Below are 21,322 nucleotides of genomic sequence, written 5' to 3'. Positions count from 1 at the left end.
ATTCTTTTGCCATTTCAGAAGCTCAAAATAAATTATTCTATGGTAGAGAGATTTCCACAAGTTGAAAAGAAGGCAAAATAAAACATAAAAGCCCATAGTTGTTATTAGTAGTAACTTCTTAGTATTTAAAAAATAAAACGATTTCATTCCAAATTCTTCTATAGTTCTTCCAAAAGTTTCAAGACTTCTATAACAGCAGACTTTAATACTGAACTGGAATGTCTTCTTTATGGAGTGGCTCTGGCCTATTCTTTTCAATATTAGACAAATGACAAAAACACATCTCCTTCATTAAGTTTTGAGCTGTTAATGGTTTTAATGATAATGATTTTAATATTGATTTCAGTTGAATTGAATTGCATTTGTTTATTAAGTTTGTATACTATACAGTATGTTGCTTGCATTTATTTGTTTGCTGCCATAATGTGCAAGGTTAATACAATATAATGGTGATCATAATTTAAAATGTCCATGGTAATCATTTACATATCCTGCTAGATAGAACAATAAATTATTATTGTTTCTTGAATTAACATGAAAATAGAAAAAATAAATATAAATTTAATGATATTTGTGTAAATTAATGATATTTTTATATATAAAAATAAAATGTGGCTGAGTTGACAAGCAAATGTTTAAGTAATTCTAAACTAAATGCATTATCTGTGCCTCTTTATAGAACAAATCATTTCAGTCTTGTACTTTGTGGGTGAGGCCAGGTAGATAAGTTTTAATTTATGTCTTATTAACATATCAATTCCATCTCACAAAAATGAGAATAGCTGCAGCTGTTAGACAGGAGAAAGTGCTTGATGAAATCTTGGTGAAATAATACTGGAATAGTGTTAACATTTTCATTTCTTAAGATAATACGTTTACTGATTGTTCATGGTATTTCTAGGAACATAGAGAAAAATTATTTTCATATGTATGTAATATGCCCTATAGCCTAAAAATATTATGACATATTGGGTTAAAAACAAAACAAAAAGCTATACTGAAATAATTATCTCACCTAGTTTCATCAATGTATACAGATTCCAACACAGTAGCTGCATATTCCAGGTTCTTTTTTAGATCAACAACAGAAGCCTCTCCTCTCTCCAGTTGTTTTACCAATGATCGTAATCTGTGAGAAGAAAACAAGAATTTGATTCATAGAATTCTGTTTCTCAAATTTTATGTACTATAAGTGCATAAAATTCAATTTCTTGATAACACAGTCATAACTGTATTAAATGAAGTCTACTATAATCATATGCAATCCAGGGACACAAAAACCATAGAAGGTGCTATCTAGATTATGATAGCAAACCTACTGACACTGTCTAGGTTAACACCACTCTAATAGAAGGTATATTTTCATAAAAGCCTTTTCAACATGGCTTATAATGTAATTTAGAATGTGCAGGCTGTCAATTCCCCGCTGAAAAGCCCAAAAAACAAAACATCAGAGCCACTGCAAACTTCTAATGATTACTTTTATTGAGCAGAATCAAACTGGTAGGGTCAAAGGGAAGCTAGCTCTAAGGAAGCGGTGGGAAGCAGTTAATTAAAAGAATAAAACTTTTCCCACCCCTGTCTGACAGTGCAGGTCACATTGTTCAATACATCTTTTAGTAATTGTTATGAGAACAGATTTTAGTTTTGTCAAAACAATTCTTCAGCAGCTTCGGGTTTCACACTGATAAAGGACACCTGTAGATTCAAAGCACTCTTCCCTTCCTCCCCAGTCTGTTGGCTAGTTAGAAGCACACTGCGGTCCTAAAGGCAGTAGGGTTCATAGCTTGACACAGGCATAAAAAATTACTCTTAGAGTCAAAGAAACAAACGAAGAAAAGAATTTGACAGTATATATTACAAGACAAAATTTATTGAAAATATGGAATCTTCTAAAAATATGAACAAGTTCAGTGATTGCATTATTAGTTTCAGCATTAAATGCCTTTTATTTCAACACAGTTTTCAGCACTACAGCAAGAAGCTTTACTTGTAAATACCAATATGGCACATCCATAATGATAAACCAGACTAAAGACATAGCAAGAACTGCTCATTATAGAAATTGCTACAAGAATAAAAAGTAGTATCTAAAAATAGTTTCCAAAAAGAAGGAATATTAAGGACAGCACTCCCAGTTGAATCCTGCATGGTTGCAGCATCCTATCATCATCTGATTTCCTGCCTCTTACTAGCTTCCCCAGTGAATTTGCTTGTTGGAAACCAACAGTGAAGATCATAAATTGCAGTCATGTGCCTGCAGGATACTGTGACATCATAATTATGATTGGTCCATTGAGTGCCTGAATTGTAATCATGTGATCTTACTTACTATAAATCTTATAATATCATTAATTTTATCAAATGTTTTCATACTATTGAATGAACAGCTGACAAGGCAATCATCACAACATGGAAAAGATACCAATGAAAATATTATATTATTTTTCAGGGACCAAAGAGAGGGTTTATCATCTAAAATCAAACATGTTTGATTTTTATGGGGATACATCTGCACTGGAAAAAAGTTGTCATGAAATAATGTGTTGTTTTCCCCATTTCAAATTTTATGAACAATATGTCAGCACTCCTGGCCACAATTCAGTAATAAACCACAGTTTCTTGATTTTCCACAGCTTAATTCAACTCCTAGTCTAGAATTTGGCAGAACTGCCACATGCACAATAAAAGCTCTTTTACTGAAAACAAGATTGATGCCAAATGAAATGGTTTATTCCCTATTACCACTGCAACAGTACAGTCTCTCTGTTATACCCACAGATGTTTAAATCTATTGCTTTTTCTTCACACTCTTCATAAATGAATGGACTCTTTGCCTGGTGGCCTTGAAACCATGCAATGTTGAATGTTTATGTAATCTGCCATCTCTGGATTGAGAAATTCTGGCTCTTCCCTTAACACTTATACAAAGGGGAGGCAGGAAGAAGAGATAGTCATTGCTTCAGTAATAGTGGAAGTGCTTAAATGACAAGAAGGAATGGAAACTGCATGCTTGAACCCAAGCTTGAATAAAAAAAAGAAAGAATTTTAGGAAATAAGCATTATCAAGCAGAGGTTAGGGGGAGGGGTTGTTCCAAGCCTTATAGGACAATAAAGAGAAAAGGGTGGAAGTATTTGAGGTATTAGGTAAGATTCAAATTACCAAAAAAATGATATACTTCAAAGAATGATGATCTCAAGAGATGAATCCTATCTACAAGGACTGAAAGACTCAGACAAGATCAGGAAGAGAATTGAAGTTTGCACTGGATCTACAGGATGGAGCTCTACCACAACTGTATGTAAGAATTCGGAGGAGAAAACAGCTATCCCAGAGCTATCCTTGGCACCAGTGATGGGATTCAAATATGTGAACAACCAGTTCTCTGTGTGGATGCCGCTTCCGGGAGTCCATTCTGGGCCTGGGCAACAAATAATTAGCTACCGGTTCTGCCCAAGTGGTGCAAACTGGCTGAATCCCACCACTGCTTGGCACTATCTAGGCTTTCAGCAGCCAAGATTGATCCAGTGATGGAGAGCAAGCTGAGTTCCAGAGAATGAAGATCCAGGGGCTAACAGATGCAAGTCTACTCAGTTGAAAGGAAATGCTTCTTGGAAGAAAGAGGAATACATTTTTCCTCCTGAATAGCCCTTCTTGCCTTATGTTCAAGCTTTCTCTTAGAAGTAGAACGGTATCTTCAATTTGCCATGATATTCTTGATGGCTCAGTGTTTGATTCTCAATATTTCTTCTATGTTGCCCCTGTATTAGATGTGCAGTGAACTCACTGATTACTAACCTGCCCTGTGATTGCTAACTAACATTGCCTTCATGGTCTTATTTCTAATTTTAAACTCATCATGTGACTTGAAATTCTGTTTTACTAATCTTAATTATATATGATGAAACTGATGAGGGAAAATATCTTGCATAATGCATATATGTATTAAAAATATATCATTCATATATATATATCAATCTATCCATAATGGATTCTAGAAGAAACATAAGGGTTTGACAGAGCAACTAGTTCTGATTCTGATCAGATTCTATCTGTTGAGATCAGTTACCATCCGCCTCAGTGTTAAAGCCCAACTGCTTTCTGCCAAGCATATTATCCAGAGTGGCACTTGTGCTGCATATGTTTTCAAATTATTCAGAAAAACAAAAAAATGCCATTTTTCTTTTTGCATTGGCTTCATTCTCATATTCCCAGTAGAAATGGATCTGGGTTTCTCCCTTTCAGACAAGCAATTACCTTTAGTTAGTTAGTTAGTTGCGAAGTCGTGTCCGACCCATCGCGACCCTATGGACAATGTTCCTCCAGGCCTTCCTGTCCTCTACCATCTTCTGGAGTCCAGTTAAGCTCACGCCTACTGCTTCAGTGACTCCATCCAGCCACCTCATTCTCTGTCGTCCCCTTCTTCTATTGCCCTCAATCTTTCCCAGCATTAGGCTCTTCTCCAGTGAGTCCTTCCTCCTCATTAGGTGGCCAAAGTATTTGAGTTTTAGCTTCAGGATCTGGCCTTCTAAAGAGCAGTCAGGGTTGATCTCCTCTAGGACTGACCGGTTTGATCGCCTTGCAGTCCAAGGGACTCGCAGGAGTCTTCTCCAGCACCAGAGTTCAAAGGCCTCAATTCTTTTGCGCTCAGCCTTTTTTATGGTCCAACTTTCACTGCCATACATTGCAACTGGGAAGACCATAGCCTTGACTATACGCACTTTTGTTGACAGGGTGATGTCTCTGCTTTTTAGTGTGCTGTCTAGATTTGCCATGGCTTTCCTCCCTAGGAGCAAGCGTCTTTTAATTTCTTGACTACAGTCCCCATCTGCAGTGATCTTGGAGCCCAGGAAAATAAAATCTGTCACTACCTCCATTTCTTCCCCATCTATTTGCCAGGAATTAAGAGGGCCGGATGCCATGATCTTAGTTTTCTTAATGTTTAGTTTCAACCCAACGTTTGCACTCTCCTTCTTCACTCGCAACAAGAGACTCTTCAGTTCCTCTTCACTTTCTGCCATTAGAGTGGTATCATCTGCATATCTTAGGTTGTTGATATTTCTTCCAGCAATCTTAATTCCAACTTTTGATTCATCTAGCCCTGCCTTTCTCATGATGTGCTCTGCATATAAGTTAAATAGGCAAGGCGACAGTATAAAGCCTTGCCGGACTCCTTTCCCAATTTTGAACCAATCAGTGGTTCCGTGTCCAGTTCTCACTGTTGCTTCTTGGCCCGCATATAGGTTTCTCAAGAGACAAATAAGATGTTCTGGTACTCCCATCTCTTTAAGAACTTGCCACAGTTTGTTATGATCCACACAATCAAAGGCTTTAGCATAGTCAATGAAGCAGAAGTAGATGTTTTTCTGGAACTCTCTAGCTTTTTCCATGATCCAGCGTATGTTGGCAATTTGATCTCTAGTTCCTCTGCCTCTTCGAAATCCTGCCTGTACTTCTGGTAGTTCTCGATCCACATACTGCTGGAGTCTAGCTTGTAGGATTTTAAGCATAACTTTACTAGCATGAGAAATGAGTGCAATGGTGCGATAGTTTGAACATTCTTTGGCACTGCCTTTCTTTGGAATTGGAATGCAATTACCTAGGTATGCCTATTAAATGTCATTAGTAAATATTATATTGTTACTTCCAATGGGTTGTACATTGAGCCACCATCTGTTTCCTTAAACATATGTCCTGGATCTGTAGATCCCAAATGCTTTGCTGAAACTGAGCTAGAAATGTCTCACAACCTGGGCCCTAGCTACAGAATGTACTCCAGAGATCGATAAAAAACAGGCAACTAAAAGGATCAAAAATAGAGAGATAAATATTGCCAAAGTTAGAGTGTTAACAAACCACATTCAATTAGTTTTAAATTCAAGATAATCTGTTTCAGAACATTACTTTGCAGCCAATTACCAACAGATTAAAATTACACTATTTTAGATATTTATTAAAATAATTAACCCTAAATACATTGTTATGATGATACCTTTTTATGCATGGATAGAAATTGGGTTCTGATAAGCACAGCCACATGTAATGGCTTAAATGAATGTGGGAAGTAATTTTGTTGTTGTTAGTTGCGAAGTCATGTCTGACCCATCGTGACTCCATGGACAATGTTCCTCCAGGCCTTCCTGTCCTCTACCATCTTCTGGAGTCCATTTAAACTCATGCCTACTGCTTCAGTGATTCCATCCAGCCACCTCATTCTCTGTCGTCCCCTTCTTCTATTGCCCTCAATCTTCCCCAGCATTAGGCTCTTCTCCAGTGAGTCCTTCTTTCTCATTAGGCGGCCAAAGTATTTGAGTTTCAACTTCAGACTCTGGCCTTCTAAAGAGCAGTCAGGGTTGATCTCCTCTAAGGACTGACCAGTTTGAACGCCTTGCAGTCCAAGGGACTCACAGGAGTCTTCTCCAGCATCATAGTTCAAAGGCGTAAATTCTTTGGTGCTCAGTCTTTCTTATGGTCCAACTTTCACATCCATACATCGCAACTGGGAAAACCATGGCCTTGACTATATGCACTTTTGTTGGCAAAAGTTTGTCTCTGATTTTAGTATGCTGTCTAGATTTGCCATGGCTTTCCTCCCCAGGAGCAAGCATCTTTTAATTTCTTGGCTGAAGTTCCCATCTGCGGTGATCTTGGAGCCCAGGAAAATAAAATCTGTCACTACCTCCATTTCTTCCCCATCTATTTGCCAGGAATTGAGAGGCCAGATGCCGTGATCTTGGTTTTCTTAATGTTGAGTTTTAAGCCCACTTTTGCACTCGCCATCTTCATCTGCATCAAGAGACTCTTTAGTTCCTCTTCACTTTCTGCCATTAGAGGTTTCTCAAGAGACAAATAAGATGGTCTGATACTCCCATCTCCTTAAGAACTTGCCACAATTTGTTGTGATCCACACAATCAAACGCTTTAGCATAGTCAATGAAGCAGAAGTAGATGTTTTTCTGGAATTCCCTAGCTTTCTCCATGATCCAGCATATGTTGGCAATTTGATCTCTAGTTCCTCTGCCTCTTCGAAATCCTGCCTGTACTTCTGGTAGTTCTCAATCCACATACTGCTGGAGTCTAGCTTGTAGGATTTTAGGTATAACTTTACTTGCATGTGAAATGAGAGCAATGGTGTGATAGTTTGAACATTCTTTGGCACTGCCTTTCTTTGGAATTGGAATGTAAACTGATCTTTTCCAATCCTGTGGCCAATGTTGAGTTTTCCAAGTTTGCTGGCAAATTTAGTGTAGCACTTTTACTGCATTGTCTTTTAAGATTTTGAATAGCTCAGCTGGAATACTGTCACCTCTACTAGCTTTGTTGTTGCTCAGATTTCCTAAGGCCCATTTCACTTCACATTCTAGGATGTCTGGCTCGGGGTCAGTGACCACCCAATCGTGGTTATCTGGGACGTTAAGCTCATTTTTATATAGTTCTTCTGTGTAGTTGTGCCACCTCTTCTTAATCTCTTCTGCCTCTGTTAGGTCCCTGCCATTTTGGTCCTTTATCATGCCCATCTTTGCATGAAACGTTCCGTTCATATCTCCAATTTTCTTGAAGAGATCTCTGGTTCTATTGTTTTCTTCTATTTCTTTGCATTGTTCATTTAAGAAGGCATTCTTATCTCTTCTAGCTATTCTCTGGGAGTCTGCATTCATTTGCGTGTATCTTTCTCTTTCTCCCTTGCCTTTTGCTTCCCTTCTTTCCTCAGCTATTTGCAAAGCTTCCTCAGACAGCCATTTTTCTTTTTTGCATTTCTTTTTCTTTGGGATGGTTTTAGTTGTTACCTCTTGTACAATGTTGTGAACCTCCGTCCATAATTCTTCAAGCACTCTGTCTATTAGATCTAATCCTTAAATCTATTTGTCACCTCTACTGTGCATTTATCAGAAATATGATTTAGCTCATATCTGAGTGGCCTAGTCCTTTTCCCTACTTTCTTCAGTTTAAGTCTAAATTTTGCAACGAGAAGCTCATGATCTGAGCCACAGACAGCTCCTGGTCTTGTTTTTACTGACTATATAGAGCTTCTCCATCTTTGGCTGCAGAGCACATAGTCAATCTGATTTCTGTGTTGACTGTCTGGTGATGTCCATGTGCACAGCCATCTCTTGGGTTGTTGGAAAAGAGTGTTTGCTATGACCATCATATTCTCTTGACAAAATTCTATCAGCCTGTGCCCTGCTTCATTTTGTACTCCAAGGCCAAACCTGCCTGTTATTCCAGTTATCTTTTGGCTTCCTACTTTAGCATTCTAATCCCCCATGATGATAAGGACATCATTTTTTGGTGTTAGTTCTATAAGGTGCTGTAGGGCTTCATAGAACTGGTCAGTTTCTTCCTCTTCAGCACCAATGGTTGGGACATAGACTTGGACTACTGTGATATTGAATGGTTTGCCTTGGATTCGCACTGAAATCATTCTGTCGTTTTGGGGATTGTATCTCAGTATTGCTTTTCCTATCCTTTTATTGACTATGAAGGCTACTCCATTTCTTCTGAGGGATTCTTGCCCGCAGTAGTATACCTGATGGTCATCTGAATTAAATTCACCCATTCCTGTCCATTTTAGTTTGCTCATTCCTAGGATGTCAATGTTCAGTCTTGTCATCTATTGTTTGACCACGTCCAGCTTTCCTTGATTCATGGATCTTACATTCCAGGTTCCTATGGAGAAAAAATCTTTACAGCATTGGACTTTCCTTTCACCACCAGATACATCCACAGCTGAGCGTCCTTTTGGCTTTGGCCCAGTCACTTCATTCTTTCTGGTGCTACTAGTACTAGCCCTCTGCTCTTCCCCAGTAGCATATTGGACGCCTTCCGACCTGAGGGACTCATCTTCCAGTGTCATATCTTTTTTCCTTTTGGTACTGTCCATGGGGTTTTCATGGCAAAGATACTGGAGTGGGTTGCCATTTCCTTCTCCAGTGGATCACGTTTTGTCAGAACTCTCTGCTATGACTTGTCCGTCTTGGGTGGCACTGCGCAATATAGCTCATAACTTAACTGAGTTATGCAAGCCCCTTTGCCGCGACAAGGCAATAATCCATAAAGGGGGGAAACTAATTTACTTGGTGGTTATACATGCAAATAAATCAGGAGTGGAGAGCAAGGGAAAAATAGTAGAGAGGACAAGATGAATAGCTACAATTCCTGATTTACATCAAAGAAACATGAGCCCATATTCAAACATAAGAACTATATAAGAAATAAAAGAGAGGGCCTGTGCTCAGTGTACCTATTTCCAATTCAAGTGTGGAAAACTAAGAAGTTTTTTAGACATGTCTTTTTCATTTCTGGTCAGATTATGTAAATGTTTAAAAATGTCTGCAGTTTTGCCATGCATGGTGATATGCTCTTAGCACAATCAAAAAGATCAAGAGCCATTCTATAGGAGGTTCAGTGCTTCCTCCACTAACAGGACTTGCAGTTTTCCTCCTTGGGAACTCTATAATTCTTTCACAATATCAGACCTGAGTAGAAGAGCAACTGAAGATATTTCATGTGATTGTAAAGAGTTTGCATTATTCATCTTAATCTTCATATGTGCATAAGTTTTTTTTTAGCTGGTCTTAAGACTGTAATAAATATGTAGCATCCTTCTAATCAATTGTTCTTCCTAATTATTTCCAAGAAAATTTGTATTAACAACAATCAATACTTTCCTGGCATGTTTTTAATTGATACTTTAATAGCATCAAATTACAAAGTCCATTAGATTTACTGTCCACAATCCAACATTCACAAGTTAAACTATTTAGAGAACAGGTAAAAATCTGGAATGTTTATATAGATATTTCAGTAATTTTTTTCTTATTTGAAGCTGTAATCTCTTAGATCAATAGCAAAATATTGTAAAACTGTGCACCATCAAAATATGGCTCCTGATTGACTTTTATCATCATTTTGATATGTTGTACGAACAAAGGCCCTATCATCATTCAATTATCAACCAATTACCAAATACTTTCAGTATCAACTGTTATGATATATATGCATTAGTTACACTTTTATGTTTAATATTGCTAAAAGCCTGTGGATTTTTTGCATATTACTTTTATTTAATTATAAACCCAATAGGTAAAAGTAAAGGTTCCCCCGCACATGCGTGCAGGTCGTTTCCAACTCTAGGGGCCGGTGCTCATCTCCGTTTCAAAGCTGAAGAGCCAGCGCTTGTCTGAGGACGTCTCTGTAGTCATGTGGCCGGCATGACTAGACGCCAAAGGCGCACAGAACGCTGTTACCTTCCCACCGTAGTGGTCCCTATTTTTCTACTTGCATTTTTACGTGCTTTCAAACTGCTAGGTTGGCAGAAGCTGGGACGAGTAACAGCAGCTCACTCTGCTACGTGGCACTCGGGATTCGACCCACCAAACTGCTGACCTTCTGATCGACAAGCTCAGCGTCTTAACCCACTGAGCCACAGCATCCCTTATAAACCTTTATAAACCCAATACTCAATGGAATTATCAAATCCTATGGAAAATGAATGCACCCATCATAAATGTAATTAAAACAAAGTGGACAATTATTTGTATTCCAATATAATGAACTGGTATTATTTATCATAAATAATTACTTTACACTGGATTGAGATTAAGTATATTTGATTTAAATTTCATTGCTCTTGTCCAAACTAAATTAAGTCACAAGTAATTTTCCATATTAGTTTCTTTGGGATTTATTCTGTCCAAGTAGTGGTTAGGATAGTAGGCAGTAGCACTGAAAAGAGTATCAAAAAATCAAGAGGTGGCTGCAATTAGATGACTGAAAGCTTGCCGCATTTAATGTATGTCACAACATACATGAAAAAAGACATAGGGCTTCAGTCATGCAGTTGTAGGTACCAGCTTACATTTTTTTTTGTTTATTTCTTCACTTTTTTGGACTCTCTCCATGGATGATCTTGAAGATAGCATCAAAGACCTACAACAACATGACAATATTCTCTGCTTCTATGAAATGTTGATTTCAATTTTAAATCTTCAAAGGCTATATGACAATACCAAATGTTATTTATTCCAGGCTCAAGTAATTCAGTATCATTGTGGGTTAATTAAGAACAATATTTCATTTGAAGCCAGGCTCTAGTTAGATATGGTAGAGGAAATGGAGTTGCTTATTCCTCAGAGCAGAAAAGAAATTGATTTTATTGAATTATAAGCTATCCAAGTCCACAACTTCATAATATCTAATCTTTAATTATTTACTTAGTTTTAGTTTGGTTTAAGAAAAAGAAGTTCTGCTTGATAATATAGAAAACAGAAATCCATTCATATAAAGGGATATAAGATATTTCTTGAAACAAGATGAAGCAGTCTAGGTTTTAGCACAATTTTATTTTAAATTCTAGATAGCACTTTCTCAAATGGGTGTCAAGGAGAGGATGAAAAAAGAAGTTTCATGGAAATATTACGCAAAAGGAAACTGTTTCAAATATGAGTATCTTGGCCTATGACATTTATCTGGACTAACAGTGATCTGGGTTCAAATTTCAAGAGGCATTTTCATGATTTGTCATTGCTTTCCTGTAACTTCATTCTTTTTTAATGTATACATATATGTATGTGTATATGTACACACTCCTTAATCAAACTAAAAATACAAATCCCAGGCATATTGAAATCAGAACAAGAAATCTGAACACTGGGATGAGGCAGAAAACTAAAACAGTTTTATTTTAAAAAATCAAGCTTTCATTGGCTAACTACCAACGTCGTCAGGATGAAATCATCGGAGTTGGGAGACTGCATTTATATCATCAGCATTTCTGCACTCCACTCATAGAGTGTGTCACCACTCTGTTCGTTTCAACCGGCCATATTCTTTCAATTCGCCTTGCATTCATTCCTATGGAGTGTGATTTTCTCTGAGTGTCTGCTGTTGGAAGGGGATTACTGTCAGTCCTATTAGCTATAGTCATTGCTCTTGTCATTGCCCGTGTTTTCATGCCGGAGGCTCTAAGTAGTTGTTCTTCCCCTTTTTTACATTCCATGGTGGGGGAAGAGAGACTTTACAGAGTTATTCAATTATCTGAGATTGATATAATAGGACTTCTAAATCTGGAAAAATATCCCTAAAGTCATAACATTATCCTTATTTTGCTTTCTCAAGTTCCTAAGCTATTTGACATTCTGAATTAAAATTGCTTCCATATATTTCCTCACGATATTCCAGATTTTGCTTTGTTGTTGACTGTTCATATTTTTATTAGATATTATTATATATTGCATAGTTAATGTAATATAATAGCCAAGCTGTGAAAGCCCTTGATTTGAATTTCATTTCTGCCATAATTGTGTAAGGTTGTGTTCTGCAAGTCTTCCTTGGCAAATTTCATTGGCAAATTAATAGCTGATTGCTATGGATGAGGAATATTTATCATTAAAAAAAAACATGAATGTTTATCTAGCAAACATTTGCAAAGTGGAATGGGTTCTATCTGAAGCCTGTTTCTTTCAGAATGGGAACCATGTATGAGAAAGCAAACTTAAAACAAACACTGCAAAGAAAACGACCATTCAATACAATACATTGTATGTCTTTTGTATTGACTTCCTGGATGAAAGGCAGAATCTAAATGAAACAAAATAAGCAATTGCTTCTTTTATAACTGTCCTCTGGTTAGTAGTGGATGAAAGTTGGCTAAAGGATTTAATTCTGTAATGATACTGGTGTTGTGTATGAAGCAGCAAAGGATGCTAGTGAGCATGTCGGAACTAACAATGTGTTACACTCCTATTTTCCTGAACTTAGGCTTTATTTGAGAAGATGGAAACAATCCTTCATTTGATAAGAAATGGTCTAAGATATCTATGCTTCCTCTTTTGCTGCTTTATCCATATCCAAAATAAGTAAAGATTATGGTAAATCAAGTGATGTACAGGCATGAGCCAATTGCTATTAAGAAAACATTTTGTGAAAAATCAAAACATGGATATTTCTCCCAAATGTTGCTGTTTATATCAGATTTATTTATTGGTACTTATGTATAATGCTAGCAAAGAGATGGAAAAGAAAAATCACAGAACTTTGCAAAACATTCAGATCACTTTATTAGTGATCCCATGAGACTGGTAACATCTGTCTGTACATGCATTCTTACACAGACCATCTAGGGCAGGGGTGTCAAACTGCTGGCCCACAGGCCAGATGCGTCATAGTGAAACCACGCCTGCCCCATTGCTCGCAATGGGGAAAAAGTTGCGATATGTTGCAACACGTCATGTGATATTGCAAGTTTGACACTCCGATCTAGAGACACTGTCCAAGCAGCCATGCCCAGACAACTACCAACTTTGAGAAGAAATACTTACCACCCTTATGCTAGTCTGCTTTCTGAAGCATCCCTTTCCAATACTTTGCAGAGCACTAGAAATTGCCATTGATGTTCGAAAGCACTTTTCAGATTAATAGGTTTATATCTTTTTCAAGCATTTTACTACAGAATAATTATCTTAATAAAAATCAATTAATGTGAAAAATGTTTCCAAATTATATAATTGGAAATTGTGAAATAACTGAGGTCTCTAATACCATTCTATGGATTAATGATTTTCTAAAATGAAGAACTACAGACTACCTAAACTATCAGTTGGAGTAGATGGAGATACAATGCCTAGTATTTTATCCACCTAAAAGTTCATTTCCCCAGATGTGACTTAATCATGATATAAGAGAAAAGCTTTTTTAATCTCTGAGCAGCTCATAGGATTATATGTACTTTATGTTTTAACAAGTTTCCTGTTAGATGATAAACAGAGTACTAAATACATGTAATCTTTGCTAACAAAGATTAAATTTTTGAATGATTGTTATCCTATTATTATGCTCTATTCCAAAGACTAAACATGTTCTATTTTTTTAGCAGAAATTTCTAGAAAAATGCTCAAAAGGACACACACAAAAGCAGTCATGTTTAGAGAAATATTAAATATTTGATTGTGTTTGATCAAGTTCTTTCATACATAGTGACCATGTAATGACTTCCAAGATGATCACCCCATAATCAGTTCATTGCCTTTGTAGCTGAAACAATCTGCCTTGCTGCTGATCATCCTGTTCTTCTCTTTCCTTCTAACTTTCCCAGCCTTCGAGTCTTTTTCAGAGAGCTTGTTCTTCACATAATGACTCCCTGTGAGAACAGAGCTGAGCTAAATTGTTCAGTGTTCCATCAACTGTTCCTGATATTCTTAGGAGTCTTACCAAACTTCAAAAGCATCACTACTCTTCCTATCCTGCTTCTTTAAAGTCCAACTTACACTGCCATAGAGTGTCACAGGGAATATCATGGCTTGCCCAATTCTGATCTTTGTACGGTTTAGGGCACATCACAATATTTATATATTTTTTTCAAATCCTTCCTGCTGGATTACTGAGTGCTAGTCTGTGATACTTTCTTAATTGTTTGTTTCTTTATTGTTGATGATTGATCTTAAAAGGAGAAAGCCATCCAGTACTTCGATATCTTCATTGTCAATTCTAAGGTTAGTTATTCTACCTTTTTATATTTATGTTTTTTTTTTAGTGTGCCATTTGACTTTTAGTACTAGGTCTTGCAGATTCTATGCAGGGTCTTTAGTACAGCACAAGTTAAATATGAAGGCTAGCAGTGCAAGAAAAATGGTAACATCTGAAGAACATACAGGAAATTGAGATAGAAACAGGTACATGGGCAGACCACAACCCTTTAAAAGTGAAGTGGAGAGGAATACAAAAAAAAACACTAAGATGGACTTTGAACCAATCTATATTAAAAGAAAAAGAATTTATAGAACTAGCAACAAAAGAAATGGAGTTTTTCTTTAAAGAAAATAAAAAAGAAGATACTACACTACAAAATGTATGGGATACAGCTAAAGCATATTTTAGAAGTATAGGTATAACCTACACAGCAATGAAAAATAAACAGAAAAGACAGCAGTATGTACTATTAAAAGAGAAATTTGGAAAATTAGAATCAGAACTGCAAATGAATCCACAAAAGAAGACCTTGAAAAGAGAAATGGAAATAGTAAAACATAAATTAAGTTTGTTGGACTCAGAAAAATTGGCACAGCAAATAAAAAGAGCAAAACAATTTTTTTTTGGAAAATGCAAATAAACCAGGAAGATGGTTAGCTTATAAACTTAAAAAACAGAAGGAGAAGAAAATGATAAACCAATTACTAAATGAAAAAGGTGGTCTACAATTTAAAAATGAAGAAATAAAAAAGATAATTAAAGAATACTATAAGAAACTTTTTGATATAGAAGAAATCCCAAGAGAGAGAATGATTCAATATTTGAAAGAAAATAATCTTCCAAAAATTCCAAAAACCTGTAAGACTATTTTAGAGGAGAAAATAACAATGATGGAAATAACAGAGGCCATAAGAAGACTGGTCTGACTGTGGCTCAGACCATGAGCTTCTCATTGCAAAGTTTAGGCTCAAACTGAAGAAAGTAGGGAAAAGCACTAGGCCACTCAGGCATGAATTAAATAATATCCCTGTTGAATATACATTAGAGGTGACAAATAGATTTAAGGAATTAGATCTGATAGACAGAGTGCCTGAAGAACTACGGACAGAGGTTCGCAACATTGTACAACAGGTAGCAACCAAAACCATCCCAAAGAAAAAGAAATGCAAGAAAGAAAAATGGCTGTCTGAGAAAGCTTTGCAAATAGCTGAGGAAAGGAGGGAAGCGAAAGGCAACGGAGAAAAAGAAAGATATGCCCAATTGAATGCAAAATTCCAGAGAATAGCTAGAAGAGATAAGAATGCCTTCTTAAATGAACAGTGCAAAGAAATAGAAGAAAACAATAGAATAGGGAGGACCAGAGATCTTTTCAAGAAAATTGGAGAGATGAAGGGAACGTTTCATGCAAAAATGGGCATGATAAAGGACCAAAATGGCAGGGACCTAACAGAGGCAGAAGAGATTAAGAAGAGGTGGCAAAATTACACAGAAGAACTATACAAGAATGAGCTTAACATCCCTGACAATCACAATAAGGTGGTCACTGACCTCGAGCCAGACATCCTAGAATGTGAAGTAAAGTGGGCCTTAGAAAAGCTGAGCAACAACAAAGCTAGTGGAAGTGACAGTATTCCAGCTGAGCTATTCAAAATCTTAAAAGACAATGCAGTAAAAGTGCTACACTCAATTTGCCAGCAAATTTGGAAAACTCAACAGTGGCCACAGGATTGGAAAAGATCAGTTTATATACCAATTCCAAAGAAAGGCAGTGCCAAAGAATGTTCAAACTATCACACCATTGCACTCATTTCTCATGCTAGTAAAGTTATGCTTAAAATCCTACAAGCTAGACTCCAGCAGTATGTGGATCGAGAACTACCAGAAGTACAGGCAGGATTTCGAAGAGGCAGAGGAACTAGAGATCAAATTGCCAACATACGCTGGATCATGGAGAAAGCTAGAGAGTTCCAGAAAAACATCTACTTCTGCTTCATTGACTATGCCAAAGCCTTTGATTGTGTGGATCATGACAAACTGTGGCAAGTTCTTAAAGAGATGGGCATACCAGACCATCTTATTTGTCTCTTGAGAAACCTATATGTGGGTCAAGAAGCAACAGTGAGAACTGGATACGGAACCACTGATTGGTTCAAAATTGGGAAAGGAGTCCGGCAAGGCTTTATACTGTCGCCCTGCCTATTTAACTTATATGCAGAGAAAGGCAGGGCTAGATGAATCAAAAGTTGGAATTAAGATTGCTGGAAGAAATATCAAAAACCTAAAATATGCAGATGATACCACTCTAATGGCAGAAAGTGAAGAGGAACTAAAGAGCCTCTTGTTGCGGGTGAAGAAGGAGAGTGCAAAACTTGGGTTGAAATTTAACATTAAGAAAACCAAGATCATGGCATCCAGCCCTCTCAATTCCTGGCAAATAGATGGAGAAGAAATGGAGGTAGTGACAGATTTTATTTTCCTGGGCTCCAAGATCACTACAGATGGGGACTGTAGCCAAGAAATTAAAAGATGCTTGCTCCTGGGGAGGAAAGCCGTAGAAAATCTAGACAGCACACTAAAAAGCAGAGACATCACCCTGTCAACAAAAGTCCGTATAGTCTTCCCAGTTGCAATGTATGGCAGTGAAAGCTGGACCATAAAAAAGGCTGAGCGCCAAAGAATTGAGGCCTTTGAACTGTGGTGCTGGAGAAGACTCCTGTGAGTCCCTTGGACTGCAAGGCGATCAAACCGGTCAGTCCTAGAGGAGATCAACCCTGACTGCTCTTTAGAAGGCCAGATCCTGAAGCTAAAACTCAAATACTTTGGCCACCTAATGAGAAGGAAGGACTCCCTGGAGAAGAGCCTAATGTTGGGAAAGATTGAGGGCAATAGAAGAAGGGGACGACAGAGAATGAGGTGGCTGGATGGAGTCACTGAAGCAGTAGGCGTGAGCTTAAATGGACTCCAGAAGTTGGTAGAGGACAGGAAGGCCTGGAGGAACGTTGTCCATAGGTTCGCAGTGGGTCAGACACGACTTTGCAGCTAACAACAACAACAACATAAGAAGACAAAAAAAATGAAAAAAAACACAGGGCCAGATGGACTACTGGCAGAGTTATACAAAACCCTACAAGATACACTAAGTGAACCATTGAAAGATGTTCGCAATGAACTCTTGTTGGAGGCTAAACTTCTAAACACGTGGATAGAAGCAAATATCACTTTAATACCAAAAGATGATGCAGATTTGACACATAAAGAATTACAGACCGATAGCGTTACTGAATATGGATTATAAAATCTTTACTTCAATAATGGCAGAGAGACTGAAACCATACTTAACTGAATTTATACATTCAGATCAGAATGGAGACAAATTAAAAATAATTTAAGAGTGATAATGGATGTATTAGATACTATGAATTGCATTCAGGAAAACAAACGGCACTAGTTTTTCTGGATGCCCAAAAGGCATTTCATAATATTTCCTGGCAATTTTTGATTCAACAATTACAAATAATGGACTTTGGACAGAATTTTATAAATTTTATAAATATGATAAAAACAATATATAAACAAACAGCAAAAGTGACTGTGAATGGAGAACTTTGAGATAAGGAAAGACACAAGGCAAGGATGCCCACTATTGTGTAGTGGGTTTTTGGAGGCATTAATCAGACTGATCTAATGAAACACTATTTTATTACAGCCAAAAGAGAACTGAGAGTAACCAACAGAATGACAATTATTTATACTTGCTGCCTCTAGGCAGCAACCAATCAAATCAAAAGCTGTTTTCCCACTCAAACTTAAACTTAACTTTCCCTCCAAAACAGTTGGAGACTCATTTAAATCAAAACACATTAATTCTTGATATCAATACATAACATCCATTATCTCCACTGTTATTCATTTTCACTTTGGAAGTCTTAAATAGAAATATTACACAAGATATAGAAATTAAAGGATTAGAAATAAAAGGTGAAATATACAAATTACAAGCATTTGCTGATGGAGGTGATTCCTAAACTATTGGGAAAGATAGAACAGTATGGAGAAATGTTAGGACTGAAAATAAATAGAGAAAAAACTAAAGTAATAAGTAAAAACTTTACAGATAAGCAAAAAAACCACAAATATTGGAAAAGATAGAATTGAAAATAGTTAAAAAGGTTAAATATCTGGGGATACAGTTAACGGCAAGATGTTCAACGATAAAAGGAGATAACTACACAAAATTTTTGACTCAAATAAAACTGGATTTGGAAAAATGGAAAAACTTGCAACTGTCAGTATTAGGAAGAATTACCACAGTAAACATGAATTTACTACCGAAAATTTTATTTCTATTTCAAACAATACCTATAAAATTGGAGAAATTTGTTTTAAGAGTTGACCTCACTAATTTTGAAATTTATTTGGCAAGGAAAGAAAGCTAGAATTAAGCGGAAATTGTTAGATGCCAAGGAAAATGGAGGATTTGGTCTACTGGAGTGGGTTCTATATTATCAAGCATCTGTATTAACATGGGTAAAAGAATGGATAATTCTTAACAACAAAAGGAGGGGCAAGATTTACAATTGGGGTGGCACGCTTTCTTATGGTATGAGAAAAATAGAGTTCATAAATATTTCCAAAATCATTATAAAAGAAATGCACTGTTAATAACATGGGGGAAAATAAAAATTAAAATATATTTAAAAATTCCAGGGTGGTTGTCAACAATGGAAGCATTTGTACACCCAAATTTAGTGGACTTTGAAAAAATCTGGGCATATAGATATATTCTAAACTCTGAAGGAAATTTAAAATCTAAAGAAGAAATGGAAAATCAGGGTATCAACCTAACATGGTGGACACATTTACAGATGAAAACTAGATATGATAGAAATGTTAAAATGTATGGATTTTATAAGGAACAAACTGTGTTTGATAAAACATTGTTAATTTCTGATGAGAAACTAATTAAAAAATGTATAATTTTCTATTAACTTCAAAAATGGAAAGCAAACAAGTTAAAGAAACAATAATAAGATGGGCAAAAAATATTGATATAATATAGACTTAGAAAAATGGCAAAATCTATGGGAAAGAAATTACAAACTGACAATGTCAACTTCCTATAAAGAAACCTATACAAAATGTTTTATAGATGGCACTTGCCACCAGCAATATTAGCAAAAATATTTAAAAATATGTCAGATAGATGTTGGAAATGTAAACATAAGTCAGGCATGTATTATCATGTTTGGTGGACATGTGATAAACTAAAGAATTATTGGAAAAAGATACATACTTGGCTAGAAAAGATGTTAGGAGAACATGTTGATTTTAAACCTGAACTTTTTTTTATTAGGAATAATGCCAGAAAAGACTAATAAACAAAGCTTATACTTGACTTTGCATGTCACAACAGCGGCAAGAATTATATTTGCGCAACACTGGAAAAATGAAGGAATACCATCAGATGAAGAAATAATTAAAAAAATACTAGAATGTGCAGAGATGGACAGATTGATTATTGGACTGAAACAAAAAAAATAGAAACGGACTATTAACAAACCTGGAATTTATTTTACCATTGGCTGAAGGAAAGAAGAAAGGATTAGGAATTAAATATGTATTAGCACGTAAATTCAGACAACACGTTGGTTGAAAAATTACTATTGTATGTATGGAAAAATGAATTAAAGAAACTTATATAAAACATCTGAGTATTTTTCAGACAGACTAAGATAGCTCTGTGAAAAAGCAGAGCCAGTGTTGGTGGACATATATAAGGAGAGGATTAGTAAATTGGCTCTTACAATCCTCCCTGGGTAAAAGAGACAGAGACAAGATTACCCAAACCCTTTCTTCTTACAGTTGCTTTTCATGAGATTTCAAGACAGCAATTTTTTGAAGAGGAGAATCAGGAGACAAGGAAATTCCCCATAATCGCTCTAGCCATAAATTGAGCTTTTTTAAAGGACATGAAGCTTGTGCACTTCCTCATTAACTATCTTGGAAATTGCTTATTAACTACTTCAAAGAAGCTAGGCAAGGTTGGAAATACCCAGTGAGTGCATTCTATCCTTAATATAAGAAAATGAAGATATTTTTTATACATTTTTTTTAAATTTAATATACACAGCAAAAAGCAAAACAAAGTTTTGGCTACAGAAAATTTTATCTGTACTAAGAGTTTTAAAAATAATGGAATATTGGGATTTGGAATAAGAAGATTTGAAATGATATTTTTTTAAAAAATAAATGCATATTTGTGGGAAAGGAAATTTTTTGATATTGGTGGTATAACAGGACAAATAACTAATTATGGCATTTAGAGGTATCTTTGAGGGACTCCATCAGGAACCAAATGAATTATGAATTCATTATATCAGCTATGCTGTATCTTTTGGAGAATGATCTATTTCCAGAAGATGTTATAGAATAAGATATTCAACAAATTCATTTGAGAACAATATGAGTAGGACTCTAAAAATAAATAATTGCCATCATATATAAGTAGAAATAAAAATGACAATTCCAAACAACAGTTAGAATAATTTGAATCTTTTTGCTTGGTTTACAAAAGAAGCTGCTTAAAGTTTTTGAAGAAATTTGTAATAAGAAACAATAAGAATTTGAATGGATTACAGAAAAAAAGACTGTTCTGTGTGTTTTTTAAAAAAGAAAGCAATACAAAATTAGTTCATTTGATCAGAGTTAAAAGTAATATGTTATTCTGGGTGGTTTTCCAGACTTACTGATATTTTGACTTAAAAATGTGGTATACTTAATTTCCTTATATTGTGTTTAAACTTTTCATTATATTTATTTTATGTAAAAAAATAATATCTAATTATTTTTTAATTA

General features: G+C 36.0%; 1 protein-coding gene across 1 annotated transcript in view; it reads right to left on the bottom strand.

Moving 5' to 3' along the window:
* PDE1C (phosphodiesterase 1C) overlaps window positions 1–21,322 on the bottom strand; it is a gene marked incomplete at its 5' end in the record, with an annotated part of 265,881 nt that overhangs the window by 85,116 nt on the left and 159,443 nt on the right. The window contains one exon of the mRNA XM_081344420.1: window positions 1,016–1,129. Coding sequence (XP_081200546.1) covers window positions 1,016–1,129 — 114 coding nt within the window. The remainder of the gene's footprint in view (window positions 1–1,015; window positions 1,130–21,322) is intronic.

The sequence above is a fragment of the Vipera berus genome (genome assembly GCF_964194415.1).
Source record: "Vipera berus genome assembly, chromosome: Z".
NCBI classification, from domain to species: Eukaryota; Metazoa; Chordata; class Lepidosauria; order Squamata; family Viperidae; genus Vipera; species Vipera berus.
The sequence above is the reverse complement of the archived record's forward strand: the minus strand, read 5'-3'. Positions and strand labels throughout refer to the sequence as shown.